The 23,885-nt window shown below is 44.0% G+C and overlaps 3 protein-coding genes across 18 annotated transcripts in view; 2 read left to right on the top strand and 1 right to left on the bottom strand.

Moving 5' to 3' along the window:
* rasal2 (RAS protein activator like 2) overlaps window positions 1-8,559 on the top strand; it is an 86,442-nt gene extending 77,883 nt beyond the window's left edge. For 3 of the 5 annotated variants that reach the window (XM_069683930.1, XM_069683927.1, XM_069683932.1), the window contains 7 exons: window positions 965-1,166; window positions 2,353-2,552; window positions 2,766-3,735; window positions 3,834-3,971; window positions 4,789-4,991; window positions 5,255-5,342; window positions 7,768-8,559. In XM_069683930.1, coding sequence (XP_069540031.1) covers window positions 965-1,166; window positions 2,353-2,552; window positions 2,766-3,735; window positions 3,834-3,971; window positions 4,789-4,991; window positions 5,255-5,342; window positions 7,768-7,935 — 1,969 coding nt within the window. In that variant the 3' untranslated portion in view covers window positions 7,936-8,559. Of the gene's footprint in view, window positions 1-964; window positions 1,167-2,352; window positions 2,553-2,765; window positions 3,736-3,833; window positions 3,972-4,788; window positions 4,992-5,254; window positions 5,343-5,516; window positions 6,215-7,767 lie in introns of those variants that run through there. The other 2 variants (XM_069683928.1, XM_069683929.1) reach the window with 2 other exon arrangements.
* A 1,029-nt stretch (window positions 8,560-9,588) lies between these two features.
* Window positions 9,589-10,109, top strand: LOC138612210 (protein NCBP2AS2-like). Its single transcript, XM_069685527.1, has one exon. It carries the CDS (start codon window positions 9,684-9,686, stop codon window positions 10,002-10,004), a length of 321 nt encoding a protein of 106 aa, XP_069541628.1. The 5' UTR covers window positions 9,589-9,683; the 3' UTR covers window positions 10,005-10,109.
* Window positions 10,110-11,980: 1,871 nt separating this feature from the next.
* LOC138611321 (disks large homolog 1-like) overlaps window positions 11,981-23,885 on the bottom strand; it is a 115,614-nt gene continuing 103,709 nt past the window's right edge. For 5 of the 12 annotated variants that reach the window (XM_069684351.1, XM_069684353.1, XM_069684357.1 and 2 more), the window contains 8 exons: window positions 20,634-20,733; window positions 17,913-17,954; window positions 17,359-17,409; window positions 16,513-16,614; window positions 16,244-16,416; window positions 14,884-14,993; window positions 14,661-14,752; window positions 11,981-14,210 (listed from right to left, as the gene is read on the bottom strand). In XM_069684351.1, coding sequence (XP_069540452.1) covers window positions 14,104-14,210; window positions 14,661-14,752; window positions 14,884-14,993; window positions 16,244-16,416; window positions 16,513-16,614; window positions 17,359-17,409; window positions 17,913-17,954; window positions 20,634-20,733 — 777 coding nt within the window. In that variant the 3' untranslated portion in view covers window positions 11,981-14,103. Of the gene's footprint in view, window positions 14,211-14,660; window positions 14,753-14,883; window positions 14,994-16,243; window positions 16,417-16,512; window positions 16,615-17,358; window positions 17,410-17,912; window positions 17,955-20,198; window positions 20,233-20,633; window positions 20,734-23,885 lie in introns of all 12 variants that reach the window. The other 7 variants (XM_069684352.1, XM_069684362.1, XM_069684360.1 and 4 more) reach the window with 3 other exon arrangements.

The raw sequence follows: 23,885 nt of genomic DNA, 5'->3' as shown, positions 1-23,885 counted from the left end.
ACTAAAGAAGACTCCGAGTTCGACTCCTCGGGGTTAAAAACTGCACTTCAGTGAAGTTGTTACGTTCCCCGAGGTGGTTAGGGGATGAGGGGAACAACAACAATACATTTGTTACATTTGTGAGACTTTTAATATTAATCAAGATACAGGGAACAACTCAAAACAAGCTTCTGTCAGAAACATAGAAGCCGATCCCCCACTTTAAGTACGAGTACAGCAGCTAGCTGCTAACTGTTGGCTAGCTGCTAGCTCCTCGATGGTTCTTCCACATATCGAACATGTTGCACTCTTCTTGGTGCATTTGCTCTAAAATGTCTGAAACCAAACACGCGCCTCGCGGCGCCTCTGCAGGCGTCCTGCAGGAACTGTTGCTGCAGAACACACGAGCCAGCCTTCGAGCGAAACATTATTAAAACAATAAAACAGCCCTTATCAATAAATAAGACCTGCTCTCCATCTGCAGAGTCTGAATGCATGTCAATGCTCGAGTCCAAGTTGAGTTCCGAGTCCTGTACTCGAGTACTACGACACCGGAAGGCACCTCTATCTGAGAACGTGCCTTTACTCTCTGCTCCTTAAACCGAACAACAATAAGCATGTGTCCTAAACTAAAACATGTTTACAGTTCAGATCACTTCTGTAATGTTAATAAATATTTTCTTCATGTTTCTACATTCAGAAAGTTTTAGATCAAAATGTTTTGTTTGTTTTGTTAGCAAAATTAAAAGTTAGTTTTATTTTTTAACCAGGACAGAATTTTAATACTTTTATGAATTATTCTGGTTTATTGACTTACATCCATTTAGATCTGAGGTTGTTTAAAAACAGGAAATGACGTCACAACGAGGAAGAATACCAGCGTATGCACCTGCAGCGTCTGAGGGTTAAAGGTCAGAGTAAAGACTTCTCTCATGAAACCCCTCACTGATGCTCCAATCACACAGTGTTTGTGTCTGCTCTGCAGGTTTGGAAACAAAGAGGAGTACATGGCCTTTATGAACGACTTCCTGGAGCACGAGTGGGCGGGGATGATGCGTTTCCTGTCTGAGATCTCCAACCCGGAGACTCTGTCCAACACGCCGGGCTTCGAGGGTTACATCGACCTCGGCCGCGAGCTGTCCGTCCTGCACGCTCTGCTGTGGGAGGTCGTGTCCCAGCTCGACAAGGTGCGTGTGCGTGTGTGTGTGTGTGTGTGTGTGCGTGTGTGTGTGCGTGTGCGTGTGCGTGTGCGTGTGTGTGCGTGTGTGCGTGTGTGCGTGTGTGTGTGTGTGCAGTAATGCAGCTGCTATTTGACTTACACAGGAGAGGATCTTTACCTTCCGTCACATTTTTTACAGTTTCTTGGTTTGATAAGTGAAAGTGCAGCGACCTCAGAGAGATTAATGAAGCCTCACACAGGACGATCGCTCCTTTATGGAGAGAAATTCATCAAAATATTGGACAAAAATGTGAGAAATAAAAACCCTTTCTTTCTGTGAAATTCCATGACCGAACTTTCCAGCAGCACTTAAACACAACATGCCTGTGTGGACCAGAGACCGTAGAGAGAGACCACAGAGGGCTGCACGTCGTTTTCAACACGATAAACGTTTTAACCTGAATGTTGAGTTTCATACTGAACAACCAGATTTGTTCGATATATTTTATTTGTAGTTATGGACCCGTTGTGCCCCCCGATCACTCACCTGTCAGACACGCGTCAGACCGGGTCTGTTTTTATTTATTGAACGAGACCTCAGGACACGTTTTCAGCCTCTAAAGATCCTGCAGACAGGAAGGAGTTAATGTGTTAAAAAGGTTAAAAACTGTATTAGTATCAATCAGTGTGTGCGTAAGAGTGTGTGTGTGTGTGTGTGTGTGTGTATGTGTGTGTGTGTTAAATATTTGATGATGTAACATGAATGAACATCAAAGGTCACCTCAGTTCATTTAACCCTTTAACCACATTAACGCTGCCTGGCTGAACTTCACAGCATGGCCTGAATCCCCCCCCCTCCTCCCTCCTCCCCCCTCCTCACCCGGCTGTGCTGCGTCTCACCTGTCTCACCTGTCGGAGCTCGGCCTCAGCATGGCTCTGCTGTGTCTGACGTGGTTGTGTTCAGTAGAAGCATGTTGTTCTAGTTGGTTTGATTTTTGTTTCCATTAAGTTTCCCTCATGTTTTTTTCCTCCTCTCCCCTCCCCCTTTCTCCCCCTTCCTCCCCCTTCCTCCCCCTTCCTCGTCCTTTGGTTCACTTCCTGTCTGGCCGACTCTCTCTGTTGCCACCATGTTGGTTTCTCCCACCACCACCACTGCATCCTGGTGCTTCCATTCAAACCATCGACACACACACACACACACACGGCGACCCCAGGGTGAAAATTCCTTCCTGCAGGCCACCGTAGCGAAGCTGGGCCCGCTGCCGAGGATTCTGGGAGACATCTCTCGCTGTCTGGCGGCTCCCACGCCAGTCCAGCAGCAGCTGCGACGTTTCCAGGAGCACAACTCTGCACACAACATCAGCGGCAGCCTGTCGTCAGGGTTACAGCGGATCTTTGAGGACCCGGCCGACAGGTAACCAATCAGCTGTCAGATCCCACACAGGACAGGAGAGAGTGCAGCTTAAAGGCACTCCCATGTTGTATATACAGTCTATGGTCACATGACCGTTGACAGAGCAGAACATGCAGCAGCTTCAGAGTGACAGGAAGTGAATCTGACGCCATCATTAAACCTGTTCGCAGTAATCATGTTGATCAGACGTTGTGTACGTGTCACTTCCTGCAGCCACAGTGACGCCCGCAGCCTGCAGTCTCCTGAGCTGATGGAGGGTTATGTTCGAGGTCAGCGCCCCCTGCTGGCTCAGCAGCATCCCTCCACCCACACCAGCTTCTCGGACCAGGAGGAGCGGGACAGCCTGCTGCCCAACGGGCGGAGCATCTCTCTGGTGGACCTGCAGGACGCCCAGAGTCTGCACAGCCCCGCGATGCCGCCACCTCACCACGAGGCCCCGCCCCGCCTCAGCAGGGTGGGCTCCCAGGCCTCCATCGGACACGCCCCACCCCCTCTCAACTTCCCCCACTCCAACCCCCTCACCCCCCAGCCGCTGCAGCACCAGACCAAAGCCTCGCCCAGAGACGCTCAGCCGCAGAGCGCGCCGCAGGTGAGGCGGCCGCTGCACCCGTCGCTCAGCCAGCAGCGCAGCCTGCAGCCGCTGTCCTTCCAGAACCCCGTCTACCACCTGAGTAACCCCGCCCACAGCCTCTCCACGCGCTCCGCCCACTCGCTGCGGCACGACTCCAGCTCCGAGAACCTGAGCACTGAGAGCTCCCACAACAGCCACAGCAACTCCGAGGACTTCGGCAGCCAGGTGGGGGTCAAAGGTCGCGTCGCGTCCAACAGCAGCCTGGACGAGCTGGGCAGCCGACGGAGCACGCAGAGCGAGGAGTGTTCGACACCGCGCCGACACGCACCACCCGACCTCCCGCCCGGTGCTGCCACAGCCGTCGCCATCCCACGCCAGAGCACGACAGCGGGCACCGCCCACATCGTCAAGGTGGAGCAGCAGTGCAGGGCAGGGGGCGGAGCCAGGACGCCACGCTCCCTCCCTCATAGCTCATCACTACGTAGCAGCAGCAGCGCCAACACAGAGCCCACGCCTGCTACCACCACCGGCCAGGCCAACCGCCAACAGGCCCCCTGCTCTGTGGAGAATGTGGCTCCGCCCCCGAGGAGCGCCGCCAAGCAGCCACAGCAGGTACTACACAAACACACATGACGCAGCACTACTGATAACACGTTTGTATGGACAGGAAGTTTGAATGATGTGTGATGATGTCACTGGTTGGTGTTCAGGTGGCGTCCCCGGTGGAGGCGGTGGCGATGTCCCCGGTGGAGAGGACGGCAGCCTGGGTGCTCAACAACGGCCAGTACGAGGAGAAGGAGGAGGAGGGAGGAGAGAGGAGCCGAGAGGAGGGCAGGAACACTGAGAAGGTACACACACACACACACACACACACACACACACACACACACACACACACACACACCTGGACAGATGTTTGCATCAACACACTTTAATAATCCAGAATCACATTAGTCTTGTCAGAGTGAGTCCCACTGAAGCAAGCAGCAGGATGTTCCATGATGTGATGGAAACAAGCTGAGGCTGTAAACAGAGCTCAGGTGTTGCCCACAGGTGAATCACAGCTCACCTGCACATAAACACTGATTGGTCAATAAGTGTAGTAACTAACGGAGCCTTCTGCAGAGCTAGTAAACAAGTATGCTTCCTACGTTATAACGTCTCTGCAGTGATTTCATCATCCCGACAGAGACGGACCTTTTTGTTTCAGAGTCGTTCCATTTTTTAATCCATCGCTGTCTTCAACCACACCAGACTCCAGTGATGGAAACTGTGATTGTACTCGACTTTCTGGTCTACTACTGCCTTGATCCGTTTGTGTCGTTATGTCAGTTTGGATCCAACACAATATTTGTGTAACGGACAAACAGACGGCTGTAGACCAGCCACTCCTCAGGTAAAGTGAGTCAGTGGAGTCTGGTGGCTTTAGATCGTGCTTCTTTTATGAGGAGGCGGCCATCTTTGGAGCAGAAAGAAAATAATAGTTGAAATGTGAAAAGGAATAAAGAGTACATTTAAGGAGGAGAGGAATAACAATATTTGTCATTTTGCTCCTGTGACTCCCCACGTCTCTGAGCTGCTTTACATCTTTTATCAACATCAAGACAGCTGTATCGATAGTTTGATCACAGTGTTGATGATGTCACTCTGGCCCCGCCCCCTCAGTACGAGCTGGAGATCTCCCGGCTGAAGGAGCGTCTGCGGGTGTCGGGCCGGCGTCTGGAGGAGTACGAGCGGCGGCTGCTCACTCAGGAGCAGCAGATGCAGAAGCTGCTGCAGGAGTACAAGAGCCGCCTGGAGGACAGCGAGGAGCGACTGAGGAGGCAGCAGGAGGAGAAGGACAGCCAGATGAAGAGCATCATCTGCAGGTACGATAGACTCCGCCCCTCTGGGCTGCACAGGAGCACCACACACACCTGCACAGGCCGAGAATACTGCTGCTGCTGCTGCTGCTACAAACAGAACTTTATATACACATTTAGTTACTCTATGATTTATTTATATACCTCATATATTTATATTTTAGTTTAGTTTTAATTATAATGAATATTAATTACATGTAAAAATATTTTCTGTATTTTGTGTGTGTGTGCGTGTGCGTGTGCGTGTGTGTGCGTGTGCGCGCGTGCAGGCTAATGGCGGTGGAGGAGGAGCTGAAGCGGGACCACGCAGAGATGCAGGCGGTGATCGAAGCCAAACAGAAGATCATCGACGCTCAGGTAACGCTGACCTCAGAGCAGCTCTAACATCACACCTGAGTAGGTACAGAGTGGTTCTTTGTCCGTCAACAGGAATCAATGAATAAAGTTTAATTTGAATCTCTGGTCAGAGAGAAGCCAGCAGCAGCTTTAGCTCTTGTTCTCTGCGTCTCATCGACTCTTCACTGATTTCAGGTCAGTAACGGATGTGAAATTAACCAATCAGGCAAGTAGTGACTGTAGCCCGCCTGGCAACCCCCCCTCACCCCTTCCTCACCCCCCCCACCCACCACCGCCACGCTGGTTTTAGAAAAACACCGCCAACATCGAGCGCCGACACACCTGAGCAGCCAATCACAGAGCAGATTTCCCTTCGACATGTCCTTTTTTTAAATCTCTGAAAACTGCAGCCATGTTTATTACCCAGAATTCCTCGAGTTTTTGTGAGAAGTAGCATCAGTTCATAATAAAGCTTTATTTACATTTAATGCAGTTTATTAGAAACAACAGAATAAAGCTAACAGTGACAGGCGGGCAGCACAGTCTGAGTGCTTCTGCTAAAGCGTGTTCCCACCAAAATAAAAGGTCATTGTTAGCACAGCGCTAATAAAATACAAGCCAAAGATGCTAGTAGATGCTAATTTTCTTTGCTGGAAAACAAGTGACACGGATCCTTTTAACTCGAGACAGAAATGTTTGTGACGCCTTGTCGGGAAGTCTACGAGCGTTTAGTTTCTCCTGACGTCCTGATGTTGCATCAGAAACAGCCAAACCAAACTCCATTCAGAAAACAGTCATTTTAAAGTCGTGTTCTTGTCTTCTCGCAGACCGACCTGACAAAGCATGACCTCAGCCTGTTTACAAACCTGCCTCCTGATGTAGTTCTCTCAGCATCCTCTCAGCCTGTTTATTGTCATTAAATCTCAGTAACATCTGTTTGTTGTGGCTTCATAGCGCTGTAGTGAGACAGATCTCAGCCCACCTGTGACTTGTTAGATGCAGTGAAACTGCCACTCAGCGGAGACAGATGGACAGGCGCTCCACAGCTGAAACAGAACGCCGGTAGTTGGTGTCCATCAGAGAAATCCTGGTACTGATCCGAGCTCACAGCTCATCACACTGGGCACTGGTCAGCCTGAAGGAGCTGGAAGCAGCAGGAGAGCTCATCAGACACAGCTCAGGAGGAGGAGGGAGGTTAACAGAGCTTTTTTAGATTTTCTGACGTTTTCATGACTGAGCTGAAGTTAAACAGAGGTCAGAGGTCAGTTTGTTACAGAATAGTATTGACCATAGTTTTTGAGTTGTTATCTCTTCGTATCTGCTTAGGAGCTCTTGTTTTCAGGTGTTTTCAGGTGTTTCGGTGTGTCGCGCTCTCAGCTGTTTTATTTCTGTTTGGCTGCCCCCCTCCCCCCTACACCCCCCTACACCCCCCGTCCTGAACCAGCAGAGCCTCCAGGTCCACAGAGGGTTGATCCAAACACAGAGGCTGATTTCAGATCAGCAGAGCTTCAGCGTCACTTTTCGTTTGTTTCTTTGTGTCGTTTTCACGTCTTTGGGCTGTTTGTGTTTCCGGCTGCTGCCCGCGATCTCTCTCTGCCTCCTGCTGTCGGGTCAAAGACGCAACACGACGATGACAGCCACAATTCCACCTTAAGACTCTGTTAATGTGTCCACTGATTATTATAATTTAAAGGGGATTTATGGGATTTTAAAGAGATTCACTCCTTTTATTAAGTCACAATGAATGATTTTTTTGTTTGTTTTTTATAACTTTTAACCAGTAAAATCAGATACAAAGATCCTTACAGTCTCTTGAATATAATAAAACTCATCGTCTGTTCGGTGATAGAGACTCATGGACGTTCAGCAGTTTTTACTCGTTCCCTTTAAAAAGCCTTAAAACGGTTTATTCTAACTGATTAATGATAACTGCTTGAAGATTGAAGTTAAATGTAATAAGACATGAAAATCACCCCTTATTACAAAATATAGTTTTATAAAAGAGTCATTGAGAGAAGGTTTGAATAGAATAAATGATCTTCAGGGATTTTCATGGACAGGGAGTCCACTAATGGACCCTCACCTCGGGCTGTTTGTTCATCATAGAAACCACTTCATGTTTCAGTCTATTCATTTACTTCTGATAAATATTTAAATAATCAGTTAAAATGTCTTTAGTTTACAGCTGAAAATATTTGAGCGCTCTAATTTACCATACTTTAATAACACCTTAAACTCATCGTTTGATCTGTAAATTAAAGGAAAAGGTTTTTTTGTGTTTTCAGGGTTAATTTCAGAGATTTTAAGGGATTATTTTTCTTCTTAAACTCAGAGGAGACTTTGTGCTGCCACGTGTTTTTTAACCCGACAGTCAGATCCTCACAAACTGTCGTTTTATTTGTCTGACTTCCTGTCCCGCCCCTTCCTTCTGTCTCCGTCCAATCAGGAGAAGCGGATCGACTCGCTGGACGCTGCGAACTCTCGTCTGATGGCGGCGCTGGCGCAGGTGAAGGAGCGCTACAGCACGCCCAACCTCCGCAACGGCCTGTCACCCACCAACCCCACCAAACTGTCCATCACTGAGAACGGGGAGTTCAAGAACAGCAGCTGCTGATTGGTCGAGTGGGACATGAGAGGCGGCGCTTAAACTGCCTCTGAGACCACAGACATAGACGGTCCGGATTTAAAGAGTCGTAAATACGAGTGTAAATACTGAAGTTTGATCTGTTCAGTGTACAGAGTGTGTGTGTGCGTGTGTGTGTGTGTGTGTGTGTGTGTGTGTGTGTGCGTGTGTGTGCGTGTGTGTGCGTGTGTGTGCGTGTGTGTGTGTGTGTGTGCGTGTGTGTGTGTGTGTGCGTGTGCGTGTGCGTGTGCGTGTGTGCGTGTGCGTGTGTGTGCGCGTGTGTGTTTGCGTGTGTGTGTGTGTGCAGCGTCACAGAAGCACAGTGAGGAAGATACGAACCAAAAACTAAAACGCACTCGACTTTTCTAACTGACTTTTTTATCGTTTTTATTTGAACCTTCAGTTTTTTTTTGTCGTTGAGGCAAAAAAAATATTTTGTTTTATTTCTGAGTGGAGTTTTTTTTTCTTTTACCTGATGAGTTGTGTTTTTTGGGGTTTTAATTTATTCCTCCACGTCGCCCCCTTGTTGCTGATCTACTGAATAGACTCCTGTAGGATCAGGGTCAAAGGTCACACACCTGTCTGCTGTCCACATGTTAATAAAAGCTGCCTGAAAGTCTGAGTGTCGCTTTTTTTTCTGTCGTCTACAGCTGCTCACGTAGATGTGTTCATCCTGCAGCAGTGAAACAGGCTGTAATGGCTGCAACATAATTCTTGATGGGTCAAAGGTCGTCCACTAAAAGTTCTTGTTGTTTCCACTGACAGGCTCAGATTGTTATTCTAAGTGTGTGACAACATGACAGAAAGGATCCCTACAGAGATAGACCTTTTTGTTACAGAGGAAGATGATTGTTTTAACCACACACAGACGTTACATCGCTCTCTGCAGACACACCAGACTCCATTCAGAAAAACACTGATTTTACCTCACAGACAAAATGGGAGTTTCTGCTCTACTGCTGCATCAATAAGGGAGTTTGTTTTATTGTAAGACTTTGGTGTTTAAATGTTTAGTCCAGATTCAACACAAGTTTTTTCAAACTCAAATTAACTAAAAATATAATCAAGGCAGTATCTCCTGTGTTCTGTGAGCTGAAATTGCTGTTATTGTCAATGGAGGCTGGTGGCTTTGAAGAGAGAGATTTAACTCCTGTTTGTGGTTAAAAAAGCATCTTAATCTTTAACAAAAGGGTATCCTTGTAGGGACAAAAACATACAGTACAATACATATAATAATCTGTGTCTAGTATGTTTTCAAAAAGTTTAAAACAGCTGATTTGTTATAATCAAAGTTGTAAATTGTTTCAATGTCATTAAAATGTTAAAGGTTTTTTGCAGGTTCAGATTTTCTTTAAAATGAACTGAAAGTTTTTTAAGTGATAGCGGATTTTGAGAAAATGTAAAAAGTGTTATATAGGTTTACTTTTAATCAAATGAATGAAAAAAAATAGTTAGAATCAGTGTTTTCTCATCACCTGCCCCAGATTGAGCCATTGTCTGTGTTTATGGGTGAAACAAAAATCTATTAAGACGATTTTCGGGATTTATTATTTAAGTACGTTCTGGTTCAAGGGAAGTTATTTTCGGCTTTTATTTTAAAGGACACCACCGGAAGTGGCGTGCATTATTCTGCTAGCTTGACCTTTCAGGTGACTTGTAACAGACTGGTTTTGTGTTTGTGTCGGTTGTTCTCGGTATTTTTCGGTCTTCTTGTGGCGGAGGTGTTTTGTGACGTCACAATGGTCCTCAGGTACCTCTTGACGGCTCTGATCAATAAAGCTCAGGTTGTGGAAAAACTGTCGGAGTCTCTTCCGGTCCGCAGCGCGGCGCGGCTCACCGCTCGGGCCGTGCTGAAGGCGCAGGAGGCTGGCAAGGACGCCGCGGGCCGGGCGCTCCGGTCCCGGACGGTCCAGCAGATCCGTCAGGAAGCCGCGAGGGCTCCAAGAGGGCTGGGTGAACTGAGCCAGAAAGCCCGGAGGATACGAGAGACCCTGCTGGAGGACGTCAGAGACGGAGTCACCGAGGGGAACCGGACCAGACAAGTCAAACACAAGAAGTAATGATGCTACATCCGCCACGAACTTTCAAAATAAAAGCATCCCAAAGGACAGAAGCGTGTCTCGATTGAAAATAACTGGAATATTTAACATTTCATGATCATTAAAACGGTGTGACTGGATCAGGTGCTGTTCAGGTGTACTTCATTATAAGAACAGGATAACAGATTGCAATAATCAATTTGTTGAAAGTTGAAATACTGTAACAATCTATTACAGTATAAATACGTCAGTGTTATACTCTATTAAAAGCAAAGGTAGAAAATACTACAGCGTAATACTTCTTTACAGTTAAAACGGCAAATTCTACGGTGTAATACTTTGTTATAAGTAGAAACATTAGAGTGTAGCTACTAATCAATTAGCATCACAATCACCAGTGGTGATATTAAGGTAACACTCCATTAAAATAAGACATATTATAAAAGTATTACTACATTTATACAAAAGTATAAAATAATTATTTCATCCTTTTTTAAAGTAAAATTCAGATGGAATTAATTAAGTCAAACTAAACATTACATCGTATTAAAAACATGCAAATAGAGAAAATCGTTGTAAAGTTAGTAAATGGAAATGCTTTCTGCAGTACATGTCACATTACCACAGCGTATAAATAAACACCACAGCCGTTAAATAAACGTACAGAGGAGTAAAAGTATAAAGAAGTAGAAAACGGAATTACTCAATGAAAGAAAATCGGAGCATAAAACAGACTGTTGGTTTATTAATGTATCATTTATATATCATATACAGGTGTAATTTACAGCAATAGGACACAGATTCTATTATACAAAGTTTGCATGACACACTTATTATTATTAATTATGTTACTCTCTGTTTCCTCACATTTTAAAACCATAATCTAATCACTTGTTTCAGCGGTTATGTCTATCATGTGATCACCTGTCAGGCTCAATAAGTATGACCCACACACCTGAGGAGCACGAGGCTCACCTAAAATTCAACAGAAAAACACCGAAACGAGATTTCCACCTCTGAAAAGTGACGTAGATACGTTCATTCAATAAAAAACAGACATTAATAATAAATAACGAAAAACTCACCTGCTGGTGACGAGTCCTCACTTCCTCCTCCTGCCGCAAACTTCAAGTTCTGACCGGAAGTCATATCGTAAATATTTTTTTAAACAACCCCGATGTTCTGATTTTTTTTTTTACTTTGCATGAATCACAAATGTCTCCTGTAACACTGTTCAATACTTAAAGCAACGAGCCGCCTTCTTTTAACACTTATCACCTGTCAGACTCTAAAGAGGCCACGCCTACGCTGACGTAACACTAAGCAGCCGTTTTAATTTGCTTTAAAACACCTGAACAGGTTTTACAGTAAATTCTGAATCCTCAAGTACTGAACTGAAGTTCATATTTACATTTTTACTTAACTTGCTAAATTAATTTAACAGTTTTAGTTACAAAGAAAACATGGGTCAAAAATATTAAATATGATTGTTATACAAAGACGCTCACAGGTGTCAGTTACCGTGTTAAATACAGTACTTTTAATAGTAGAATCTTGTGTGTAAAAGGTATTATCCTTTGTGCATAAGGGTTTAAAATACATAATGGCTACCTTTACTTTGAAAAACTAACAGAATGCGTTTTGGCTTGATTCAGCCTTCTGTTTTCCCGATGTAATAAAGTCGGTAAAAAAAATGCTTGCAAAAGATACAACTGTACATTTTACATCAACAAATAAAACTGAATGAAGAAACACCAACTGCTACAGACTGAACGTGTGTGACACGCGCCCCCTGCTGGTCATGATGTGAACATGAGTGTGACACTTATGTCTGCTGCTCTGTCAAAGGAGAAACAACGAGGAGGCAAAAGTACACACTCTTTCCTCACGCACGTACTTGTGTAAATATATGCACACTGCTGTAAGTCTCCGCAGCATTGACGCCTGGATGACCAAACAACCGTAGAAGAAGAAATAAAGAGCCGCGCACCACTTCCTGTTTTCTTGTTAAGTTTTTATTATGCTTAAAAAAGAAAATTAAAAGACAGAGGAGGTGGTGATCAAAGAAAAAGAAAAAATATATATTCATATTCAAATATCTTTATACTTTTCTATTCATATATGATTAACAATGCAAAGAAAATAACTCCGTAGTAGTAGTGCTTAAGTAAAGTTCAATATAGACTTTTATTATAACAAAATAGGCAGTTTACCGAGGGTTAAATATCTGTCAAAATCTCATTGTACAATAATCGTCTGCGTGGAGGCGGCGGCTCGTCTCCAGCTCGGAATCACACCACCGACATCGTTTCATGGTAAGACACTGACGACGCTGACGGACGTCCACGCGCGTCTGACGGGGCTCGAACTCGCGTCATAGAGGGCGCCGCTCACACAGACACCAAACACACACACTGATGATTATGATTAACCGATTAAAATGAGTCGAAACTTCTGATCAGGTCAGCCTGTCCTCACACAGAGAATATCTCAAACTGCTTCAGTGAAGGAAATAGAATATTTCAAAATAAAACTCCCAATTCAAGAAGAGTTTCCAACGATTCCATTTTCTTTAAATAAATGTAAATGATTTATGACTATGATGGAGATCATCATGATATGTTTATTTTAACTGTGTGGGTTCTTCAAATTATGTTTTTGTATTTATATGATTTTGTATTGCGTGTTTTTCTAAGATCATTAAACTAAGTCTTTCTTTCAATACAAGAAAAAAAAGTGTATTTCAATTACATTTATTCTAATCATAAGAAACGAAACAACCATGAAGATGGAATTACCTTGAAATGATGCCTCGTAATGACATTTAAGATGTGGAAGATTTAGCTTGAATGTGTTGTTTTAAACAGGTGGAAGGGATGCCGAAATAAGTATGTCATGATGCACTTTTGTAAAAAGTCTGAATTTATGTTTGGTCAGGTCTGTCTGCAAGACGACAAGAAAACAAATCTTAAAATGCTTGTTTTTTGAATGGGGTTTGGTTTGACTGACGCAGGATTTTCTCTCACTAGATGAGGACAAACATTTTGAATCTTGTTGGTTAAAAGCTTAAAATGTCAGGTCCATGATTTTGTTATTATGGGATGTTAAATATTGTCTGTCTAACGTCCTGTCTGAAAATTGTGATGTGACAATAAATCAAGTTTCTTCTCTTCTGGTTTAAGGTGAAACAGGCTGAAATATTCTCCTCTGACAGAACTAACTTCACCTTTTTGCAGAACAGGTAGAATAATCAATGCCGTGACCTTTGACCTCATCAAACGGGGTCAAGCTAAACGTCTAAAATGCTTAATGTTGAGCGATTAAATCAGAATTCATTAAGAGAAAACACAATTATTCCTCGTTTGTTTGAACAGGACAAATCAGAGTTTGTTAATGTGAATTAATAAAATGTAATATTTAAAAATATTTGCTGTTAAAATCACACAGCGCCCCCTAGCAGCAGAGCAGAACCCTGCAGAGTGTCCTGTCAAACATCCTGCAGCAGCGAGGAGCAAAAGAATCAAATTGAGTGTAAAAAAGAAAAACCATGAAATGAGCGCAGAACAGAAGAAGAAAAGCTGTGACATCAGACGCTGAGGCGCAGGGGCTGATGGGAAATAAACGGGGCATTTAATGACATGCTGTTAAAGCTCAAACGTGCAAAGTTCTGCTTTTTGTGTCTCCGCCTTCCTCCGGACCGACAGACGCTGCCTGAGACTGAAACTCCGTCCGTCTGTCGACGCTCACCTTACAAGACAAAAAAAGGGGAAAAAAACACAAACAAAAAATAGATAAAATCTTCTTCGTACGTTTCTTCTTTCGTCTCCTCCTCTTTAGTTCTCCTGCCTTAAACATTAAGGAGCTGTACCGTGTTGAGTGTGATGTCATCATACTTCCTGTGTGCTTTACTCTGCTGGTCAGGAAACCCAACAATGGAGTCTGAGATACAAAATAAAACAACACTCCGGTCAGTCGCTGTGTCGTGTCGTTGATCAGGGGGGTGAGGAGCGTCCGAGGGGTGAGGAGGGGGACGTGGGGGGTGGCAGCCATCTGCAGGTGGACTTTTCAAAATAAAACAGATCTAAAGAGAGGAGCGATGGAGCAGACAGCGTGTTCATCCTCATAACTTCTCCTTAGACTGTACCCAGATGAACGGACCCGACTGCTCCTCGATGATCTGCTTCACCTGATCGTAGATCTCCTCCAGAGTGTCGCCCTGAACGATGGCTGAAAGGAGCACAAGGTAAAGAGTTAGAGAGGAAACCAGCAGAGGACGTCACAGGTTAGATCTTCTTCCATCATTACCATAAACACACACACACTGAGTCACACCAAGCAGCAGCCTCTGAGGCTGAAACATGGAGCCAATACTGCCAATAGTACCAAAGCCTGCAGTTCCTCTGGTGTCCACTTGAGGCTGTCTCCAGCAGTGAGTCCGTCCCCATAGAGCCCAATGTTAAACTTTACAGCAGAAATAAACATGTTTACAGCCTGGTACAAAAAACAGTTTGGGTCTCTATAGCTCATTTCTCTCTTCATGACAACTGTACGGGGAGAATCTTTATACAACTCACCTGTTTACATTATATTAAGCAAAACAGGAAACAGAGACGGTTCAAGGAGCGTCTTTAAGGCCAGAGGTGGCTTCTGACATCAGCTGTGTTTGCACGGCCTCACCTGTGAAATGCTCGGTGAACTCCTGCTCCAGCTTGGTGGCTCTGTCAAAGGTTTTCCTGCCCTGCTCCTCGGTCAGACGCTTGTTCATCTCCCTGCAGGACACACACACACACACACACACACACACACACACACACACACACACACACACACACACACACACACACACACAGTCAGCAGACTGTTTACGGGATCGATGAAGAATCAGGGGAACTCGACTCACATGATGTTCTCCACAGATTTGGGTTTGACGAAGACGGCGATGGGGTGCAGCAGAGCCAGCTGGAGTCTCTTGATGGCGTTTCCCGACACGTCCAGGATACAGTGTTTACCCTGAAAACCACAGAAGAAGACGTTTTTTGTTAACGTGCACAGATTAAGTTAATTTGTCAGGTAATGTTGAATGTTTTTTACTTTCATTTAAAATGCTACAAACAGAGATAGCGGCTGCTCTTGTGAATCTGAAGACCTCCTGCGCGCTGTCTCACTTACAGCTGGAACATTTATTCAAATAAAATGAAGGCTGAACAGAAACGTTGATTTCATGAACATTTCAGTAGCAACAGGGACACTGTCAAAGCTCTTACGGTCTTTGTGTCACCTGAGTTGTAAATCTAAAAACTTTGCATCTAAATGGATGAAAAAAGGAACCAATGTCGAAGCTTGAGTTCTCAATAGTCTCTGTCATTTTCACCATTCTGCACCGGTGAGCTCAGGAAGTAAAACAGAGAGAGTGCATCAGTAAACAAGTTTAAACCAACCGCTGACAGAGCCGCTAACAATCTGTTCTAGATCAGAAAGATAAATGTCCTGACGCTGTCATGAAAGCCGCTCAGTGTTCAGATATTCAGACTTCCTTGAATGCATCATAAATGATGGCTCCGCCCTCCGTCTCATGTTACAGTAGTGTTCTTCTCCTCCTGAGGACAGACCTGACAAAGCTTCATGTTGTTCCTAATCTGCATCATGATGTTGTTCTTTCAGCAAACTGAAGAGCCGTTAATTAAAGTCCATCACAAGAACATCTTTCTGTTTCTGTAACGATGCAACATGTGGAAAAGGAAGTTGTTTATCGCTAACTGCCGGCACGTTGTCCCCAGAGGCTGTATCGCCGTCAGACCACGGCCGAAGGGATGTTTGTTGTTGTTGATTAGAGCTCTGGTAATCTGGGCCTGGTTGTTCTACACATTTAATGGAATCCAGCTTCCTGTTGTCCTGGTTGTTGTGATGAGACTACACACTTTGTCCACAGGGGGCGCCACAATCCACACAGTGAAAGTTCCTCACAGCTGCTTTAAATTACAGCAGTTTGAAACTAACTGGATCACCTGACCTGATCCCAGAATCATTTCCTCTTTTGAACAACCCACTCTGACGATTCGCTCGATCAGAGAGTTGTGATTCGATAAGATTACCTTTAACCAGGCCCTTCATTTGGTAATCCTGGAAAGTCTGTATCTGGATCAGGTTGATCCAATCCAGTTTTACTTTGAAAAACCAGGACAACAGGAAGCTTATCTGCTCCTGGATATTTCATTCTGATCCAGATCAAACTCTCTGAACAGCTGGCAGTGAGCCGGTACCTTCTCGGCCACCTCTCGGACCGACTGGACGCTGGTTCCGTACAGGTGGTTGTTGTATTGCCCCGCCTCGATGAACTTGTGGTCCTGGATGTCCTTCTCCATCTGCTCTCTGGACACCACGAAGTGATAATCTCTGCCGTCCACCTCGTAGTCCCGCTTCGGCCGGGTCGTATCTGAGAGAGCGGAGCAGGAGAAACTTTAACAACTGCAGGAGCAGGATACGAGCAGACATGTTGTCATGAATCAGTCGTGGATCTGCGAGGACTTACGCGGGACGCAGGACCCGAACTTGTCGGGGAACTCGGAGATCAGGTCGTCGTTGATTCGATCCTTCATGGGGCCGAGGATGATGACGGGACGGGTGTAGTTCACTGAAAATGTGTGTTAAAATGTTGTAATCATGTGACATCAGAGTCAGACAGGAAATGTGTGGAGAGAGAGGGACGGAGGCAAAATAAAGAATAAATAAATGTTAAAATATAAAGAGAATTAAATGAAAGAAAAAAACAAATAAAGAAGCCTTAGAAGCATTCTCATTTATTTTCACATTGGCTATAAAGTCTTTTTTTTCTCTATATTTTCTACATTTGTATTTATTTTTTTAATTCATAAATACATAATAAGGTTAATTTATCATAATCCCTCTATGTTGAATGAACGAATGAATTGTATTTCGAAGGATGAACCCCATGACATGTAGCATCTCATGGGTATGTTTCCTGATTCTGTTGCTATTCCAATAAGACACAATCTGTCAATCATCTGGCAGTGGGCGGGGCTTCCTGCCCAGCCTGGGCAGTCGACAAATCTAATTTACAGACTTATTTACAGAAATAATTAAAAAGTTAAAATATATTATTTTAAAAAAATGTTTAGAATAGACAGAAAAACTATTATTTTGAAATGTTTAAATGTAAAAAATAAATGAGCAAAAAAAGAGAAAATAAATGAAAACGCGTACGATTATTATTTTGTTACATTCCAACATTTCCTCTTCAAGTGTTTCTTTTTCTTTTATTCATCTTCATTATATCTAAAAAAATATTTCCTTATTCTTATACAGATTTATTCTTTATTTTGTCCCTCCTGTGAAAAATTAAAAGATCTGGTCTCACCTTCCTGCTGAATGACGGGTTCATACGACAGAACATACTCCTCCTGCCCACCTGTGACACACACACACACACACACACACACACACAGAGGACAGTTAATAAGAAGAAGAGACTTCAACACAGTTTCATTACAGATGATGAGAGTGAGGATGAGAGGAGGAGGGAGGAGGTGAGATCAGAGGATGTGACGGCCATATTTGGCTTCTTTTTTGCACGAGAGGTGGGGGGGACGCGGCAGCCATCTTTATGTGCAGCCACTGGTGCGTGAGGTCAGCACCACTCTCCTTCTTTAATGTTATCAGAGTGATTCAGTGTTCAGGTGACTCTACACTCGCTCTACAAACATCCATCCAGAGTGCATGCAGCAGCAGCAGCAGCTTTAGTGTAAAGTGGCGTTCAGGGACGTTAGCAGGGAGTTTAGCTGTGTTTCAGTGTGTGTGAGATCATGCTGTTATTGTCCAATCAGGCGTCAGTGCTCGTTAATGACATCAGTGAGGGTGTTAGCAGTTAGCAGGTTCACTCTGATAGTTAGTGTCAGAGCTCTCGGCACTTACGGTAGCTACTTTCACTATCGCTGGCGTTAGAGGTCACGTGTTCTGGAATCACAACAAACACAGGACACGCCGGGTCAGCTGAGAGCATCGTTTTCCCATAATGCTTTGCTCACAGGGCTCAAAGGGTTCGAGTCCAACAGCAGCAGAACGACCACAGCAACACAAATATTTTCTCATATGACATTTTCAAAAAGAACATCAAGCGTCAGGACACGGAGGACCATGAACATTTTTAGAAATCTAAACTTTCCAGAACTTTTCAAGGCCTTTAAATCACATCTACAAAATACAACACGTTGTACTGTGTGTCCCTGAACACATCACACTGTGTGTCCCTGAACACATCGTACTGCGTGTCCCTGAACACATCGTACTGCGTGTCCCTGAACACATTGCACTGCGAGTCCCTGAACACATCGCACTGTGTGTCCCTGAACACATCGCACTGTGTTTCCCTGAACTCATCGCACTTCGTTTCCCTGAACTCATCGCAGTTGTTCTTATTGCCTATTTTTTTATCTTATTCTATTTAAGTCTTTTACTTATTTTATTCTAGTTCTGTGTTAATTGTTCTGCACCAAAACCACCCAAACAAATTCCTTGTATGCCTAAGCTTACTTGGCAATAAACCTGATTCTGATTCTGTGTCCCTGAACTCATCGCACTGCGTGTCCCCGAACACAAATCGCACTGCGAGTCCCTGAACTCATCGGACTTCATGTCCCTGAACACATCGCACTGCGAATCCCTGAACTCATCGGACTTCATGTCCCTGAACACATCGCACTGCGAGTCCCTGAACACCTCGCACTGCATGTCCCTGAACACATCTCTGGGTGGTAAAGTCATGTTTGTGATATCTGAAATTATACACAGTAAACATCTTTTGTACACAGTCACATTTACACTTCATGTCCAATCCTGTTTCACTGTCATCTATCATATCTACTATTGTGCTACAATGTTCTTTCAAAATAAAATCAATTAAATATTTAAGAAAAAACGTTTTTTGTTACAAATTTAAAAAAATGATATTAACGAAGTATTTCCCTTCAAAATAAAACAACCTATTTTTTAGCACTAAAATGATTTTACAGAAGTATTTCCTTCAAAATAAAACTTCTGTTGTGCAGCTACATTTTTACAAAACAAAACAATTTGTTGTTCACTGAAATCTTTTCTTTTTAACAACTTGTTCACTTAAATATTTATTTCAAAATAAAACAGCTTCTGAGGATCACTGAGATCATTCTGACAAAATAAAAGCTTTCTGTTGTTCAATGAAACTTAAAAAAAAAAAATCGATTAATTTTCAAAAGTTCTGAAGTATTTAAGATTTTGGTCCGACTGTGATTATGATTAATTCATTTGTTTTATTAATATTTGAAATCAATACTTCATGTCTCATTGATCTGCAAACCTCACTGATATCGTTGGATTTATTTTAACGATGACTTCAGAGAGAACTGAGTTTACTATCTTTAATGTTACTGTTCTTTCTGTTTCTTCCAAATACATCAACATTTAGGACTTTAATTCTTCTGTAAACGTGAAACTCTGAGCTCCGTTTTCTCCTGAATCTCAAATAAAAGATTCATGAAGTCCCAGGACGCTGCACGCCTGAGCAGCGAGGAGACCAGGTCGTACAGAACACTTAAAGGATGTGACAGGTGGAAGTGAAACAGATGAATGTGATGTGGTTTTTCTCAGAGAGAGGGAGTTTGACAGAGGGTGAAGAGGTGGAGCTTCGGGCTGGAGGATCCTCGACTGTCAGAGGAGGAGGAGAGGAGAGAAGGAGGGGAGAGACTTGGGAGAGGATACATGTCCACCAGGAACCACCTTCTTTAATGTCTGGCTGAAAGTGATAATGCACAGGGAGGCGTTCAGTATACTGAACTGTAACTATAACCAGCATTTCTTTTGACTGAATATTCTGAAATAAAACTATAAATATTTGTGTCCCAGTTGAACAGCAGCATCAGCTTCAGTACTGGGAGATCATGTTTGATACCAGTGACTTTTTACAGCTGGTCCAGTGTGTCTGTTGGATTCGTTGGTTAGCTGTTGGTTCAATGACGGAGTCTGGAGTCAAAAATAAGTCTGTAACAACTGATGAAACCAGCTGCATGGAAATATTCTGCACTCTGTACACTCTGCAAAAGTTCTCAATAAGGACTTCTTAAAGCTTTGGCAGTGTTTGGTTTAACTGAAGAAGGATCCTGGTGGAGAACAGGAGGCTGATGGGAGTTTGTTGGAGGTGAGGTGGAGGTGAGGGGACACACTTACTGTGGCCTTTAGAGAGCAAGTCGTCACTGTTGTCCTGAGGTCAGCAGAGCCGAGTGAACAACGAGGAGAGAACAACACAAAGTTACTGAGTTACAGCGACAGACAGAGAGAGCAGAGGGAACGCAGCCGCTCGGCAGGGCAACAGGGCGGCCATTTTGGCTCTAATGGGGAGAAGGGGGGACTTTGGCCCCATCAATCACACAAATGATTCCTTGTTTTCGTGGGTTTTACGGTTGTCACATTGACTGCAACAATTTGACCCAATGAAGCAGCTTTTATCAGTCCAATGGTGGATCACATTATTCCAGCCATGCTCTGATGCCCTGACCGACAGTCCGTACACAGCAGCCGCCGCCGCCACCAGCTGACCTCTCTTTCTGTCGCCGACCAATCGTCTCAGACAGACCGCCCCAACCCCGCCTCCCCCGTACTTACGCTCGACATCGCTGGTCTCCTGCTCGCTCGCCTCTTTGCTCTTGTAGAACGGAAACTTTCGGGAAAAGAGGTTCTTTTTACGCTTGTCATTGAGCGACTGCTGAGGAGGAAGAGGAAGAGGAGGAGGAAGAGGAAGAGGAGGAGGAGGGGAGGTGATGGAATAAAAAAATAAGAGGAAGAAGAGGGGAGATGGGGGAGTCTGATGTCGGTTCGGACAGAATGAGAAGCTTCGGGTCTGAGTCCTGACAGCTAAGATTCAAATCAAACTCAGCGACACTCAACATGTAAAAATTAAACATCAATAAACACCAACGCATTACCCCCTCCATGTTTCTCTGTCTGACAGGACAGAGACAGGCATACTCTGCTGTTACTCCATTATTCTCTGTTGTTATTATTTCTTGTATTTTGCAGGTTATTTTCTGTGACTGAAACTAAACACTTCCTGCACAGATGTTTCACATTAAAAGCCTTCCATTAGAAAGAACAAACAGCTGAGCCCTGCATGCACGTGGTGTCAGATGAGTCCTCCTGAATGGAGTACATTCACGTGAACGTCCTTTAAAGTCACAACAACTCTTAATGTCAGATATATTTTGGAAACGACTTCCAGAGCTGACAAAAGAAAATGATTGATAGTATTTCACATCAGTGTTTAGCTCACATGCAACTTGTACATGTTCTGAGGCTGGAAACTTTTCGATGTAGTGCGCCCTGGTTTAGTTCTGAGCATTCAAAGCCACACATCTTCTCTGCAGCCTCCAAGCTGCTTCCCTGACGAACAACCTTCGAAACTCAGAAGATGGAACCACAAAGGAGCATGTAGATGCAGGGATAATCCCTCTCAATCCTTGAAGGCTTTTATTGTGAAAGATCAGCAGGAAGTTTTTTCCCCGGAAACGTAAACATACTAGAGAAGAAGTAAAAGTGATTGGAAATAATCAGTGACTGAAAACAGAACACTTGAGTGAGTCGAAGCGACGTACAGATTAGTTTGATTCATTTTCAGCATCTAGTAATAAAGTTTTATTTTGTTTGTGTTTGCACCTGAACTGAAAACCGAACAATATTTGGCCCCACTATGGACAAAATATTCAGAATATATCTGTATCTGTATTTGCTGGTTTTATTCAAAGGAAGCTCATAAAAGCAGATTCACTATGTTTTAAACATTAATAGCTGCAGTGTTACACTGAAAACGGTGCAAACATCAGAATCAGACGTTGGTTTTATATTTTGTATCGCCTGCACACGAACTGAACCTAGAAATCCTTACTGTTCTGGCTGGTGTGGTCCTGTGTGTCTGAGTTTAACGTGGTGACAGTGAAGGCAGCAGAGATCAAACAAAGGCCGGATGAGGAGAAACAGAACATGCAGAAAACATGCAGAGATGCAGCAGCTACAAGCTAACAGAACACGCTAGGGTTGGAATCAGTGTTCCTCGAGTTACGGCTGGTGGGAATTAAACTGGAAACCCTGATGGACTTAGAGGACACGAAAAGAATACCCACTTAAAGGCGCTCAAACCAATCAACCCAATGGTGACGAAATAAGCTGGCCAAGTAACTAAGCCAAGTAAAGTAGGTGAAGCTAATATGTTAGCAAACAGCTGCCTGTTTTAGATTTTGTTAAAGCTGCATTTCTAATTTAATCTTTGTCCACTTGGGGGCATCACAACAACATATAACCACTATGATCTGACAGACTATCAGCTTATAAAGCAGATGAAGCTAATATGTTAGCAAACAGCTGCCTGCTTCCACATCAAGCAGATGTATGCCTTCATTAGCATCACATTGACAGTGATAGTTCCTCATGGTTCTATTCTCAGTCCTTCATATTTTAGATTGTGTTAAAGCTGCATTTCTGTTATATTTTGTCCACTTGGGGGCAGCACAACAAGCTACAAACAATGATCTGACAGAATATCAGTTTATAAAGTAGTTGATGCTAACTTATTAGCAAACAGTAGGTTATTGGGAAGTTAGTGGACTCTGTTTTTGGTCTCCACCACCTCCTGAGCGTAACATCAGTCTGCCTAGTTGCTAAAAGCTTCACATTGTTCATTAACTAGCCTCTAACTGTGTCTATCTGCTGTTTGCTGATGAGCAGTGAGTGTACAGTGAGTTTTTGGCTGCAGCTGCTGGACAAACTGCCACTTAACCAGACAGGAAATGTTAAGCCAAAACTAGGAGCTAAAAGAGGCTAAAATGCTGTTGTTCAGATCTACCACAGACGGCTTCAATTCAAGTTTACTAAAGAAATTAATTAGAGCATCTCCCACTAATCCGCTAATCTTTTGTTCTGCAGCTTTCATCAGAAGGAGGCGGGACTACTGACATCATTAGATCACATGCTGCACTTCAATGTTACCCAGCAGGAGAGAAAGTGACAGGAGGGGGGGTGAGAGAGGTGAGTGGTGAAGAGGAGGCAGAGGAAGGTTTCTGTGAGCAGCAGACAGTCAGACATCAATGTCAAGCGTTTCTCTCTGTAAGAGGAGGGAGGGGAGGAGTTTGGGGAGGAGGGGGTCATGCATGTTGTTTTTTTTCTCCCCCTCCATCAGTCTTGTGTGTTAGAGGGCGGGGCCGGGCGGAGCGTTTTGGCAACGCGTGTTAAAGCGACACACGGTTTTAAAGGTGGGGAGGCGCTGCTGCTGCGGTTCGGCTGCTGAGACGTTGAAGTGGTGAAGAAGAAAACATCTCGTAGATCAACAACAACATGCTGTTAACTGGCAGCCGGTTTTTAAACATTAGTCAAACACTCATTAGTAGGTGGCTGCGGCTCAAACAGAGTTCATCTTCATATAATCTGACAGACGTTGGATTTAAAACACATGACACGATGAATTCTTCTCTAGAAAGACTACTGAACTCGCAACATAATTAATCAGGCAATTCAGATGTTTTTACTGTAAAAACATGAAGAAGAATTCCTGTATTTGCAAACCTGGACTCTATTTTTACATATTTTGGGATTACATGACAAACAGGTACACAAAGTGTGTGAACGTCTCCAGTAGATGTGTTCAGCCTGCAGCAGTGAAACAGGCTGTAATGGCTGCAACATAATCCTTGATGGGTCAAAGGTCGTCCACTAAAAGTTCTTGTTGTTTCCACTGACAGGCTCAGATTGTTCTTCTAAGTGTGTGACAACATGACAGAAAGGATCCCTACAGAGATAGACCTTTTTGTTACAGAGGAAGATGATTGTTTTAACCACAGACAGACGTTACATCGCTCTCTGCAAACACAC

Source organism: Semicossyphus pulcher, unplaced genomic scaffold (genome assembly GCF_022749685.1).
Source record: "Semicossyphus pulcher isolate SPU_LCO1_2020_fin unplaced genomic scaffold, fSemPul1.0.p SCAF_7, whole genome shotgun sequence".
Classification (NCBI taxonomy): Eukaryota; Metazoa; Chordata; class Actinopteri; order Labriformes; family Labridae; genus Semicossyphus; species Semicossyphus pulcher.
The sequence above is the reverse complement of the archived record's forward strand: the minus strand, read 5'-3'. Positions and strand labels throughout refer to the sequence as shown.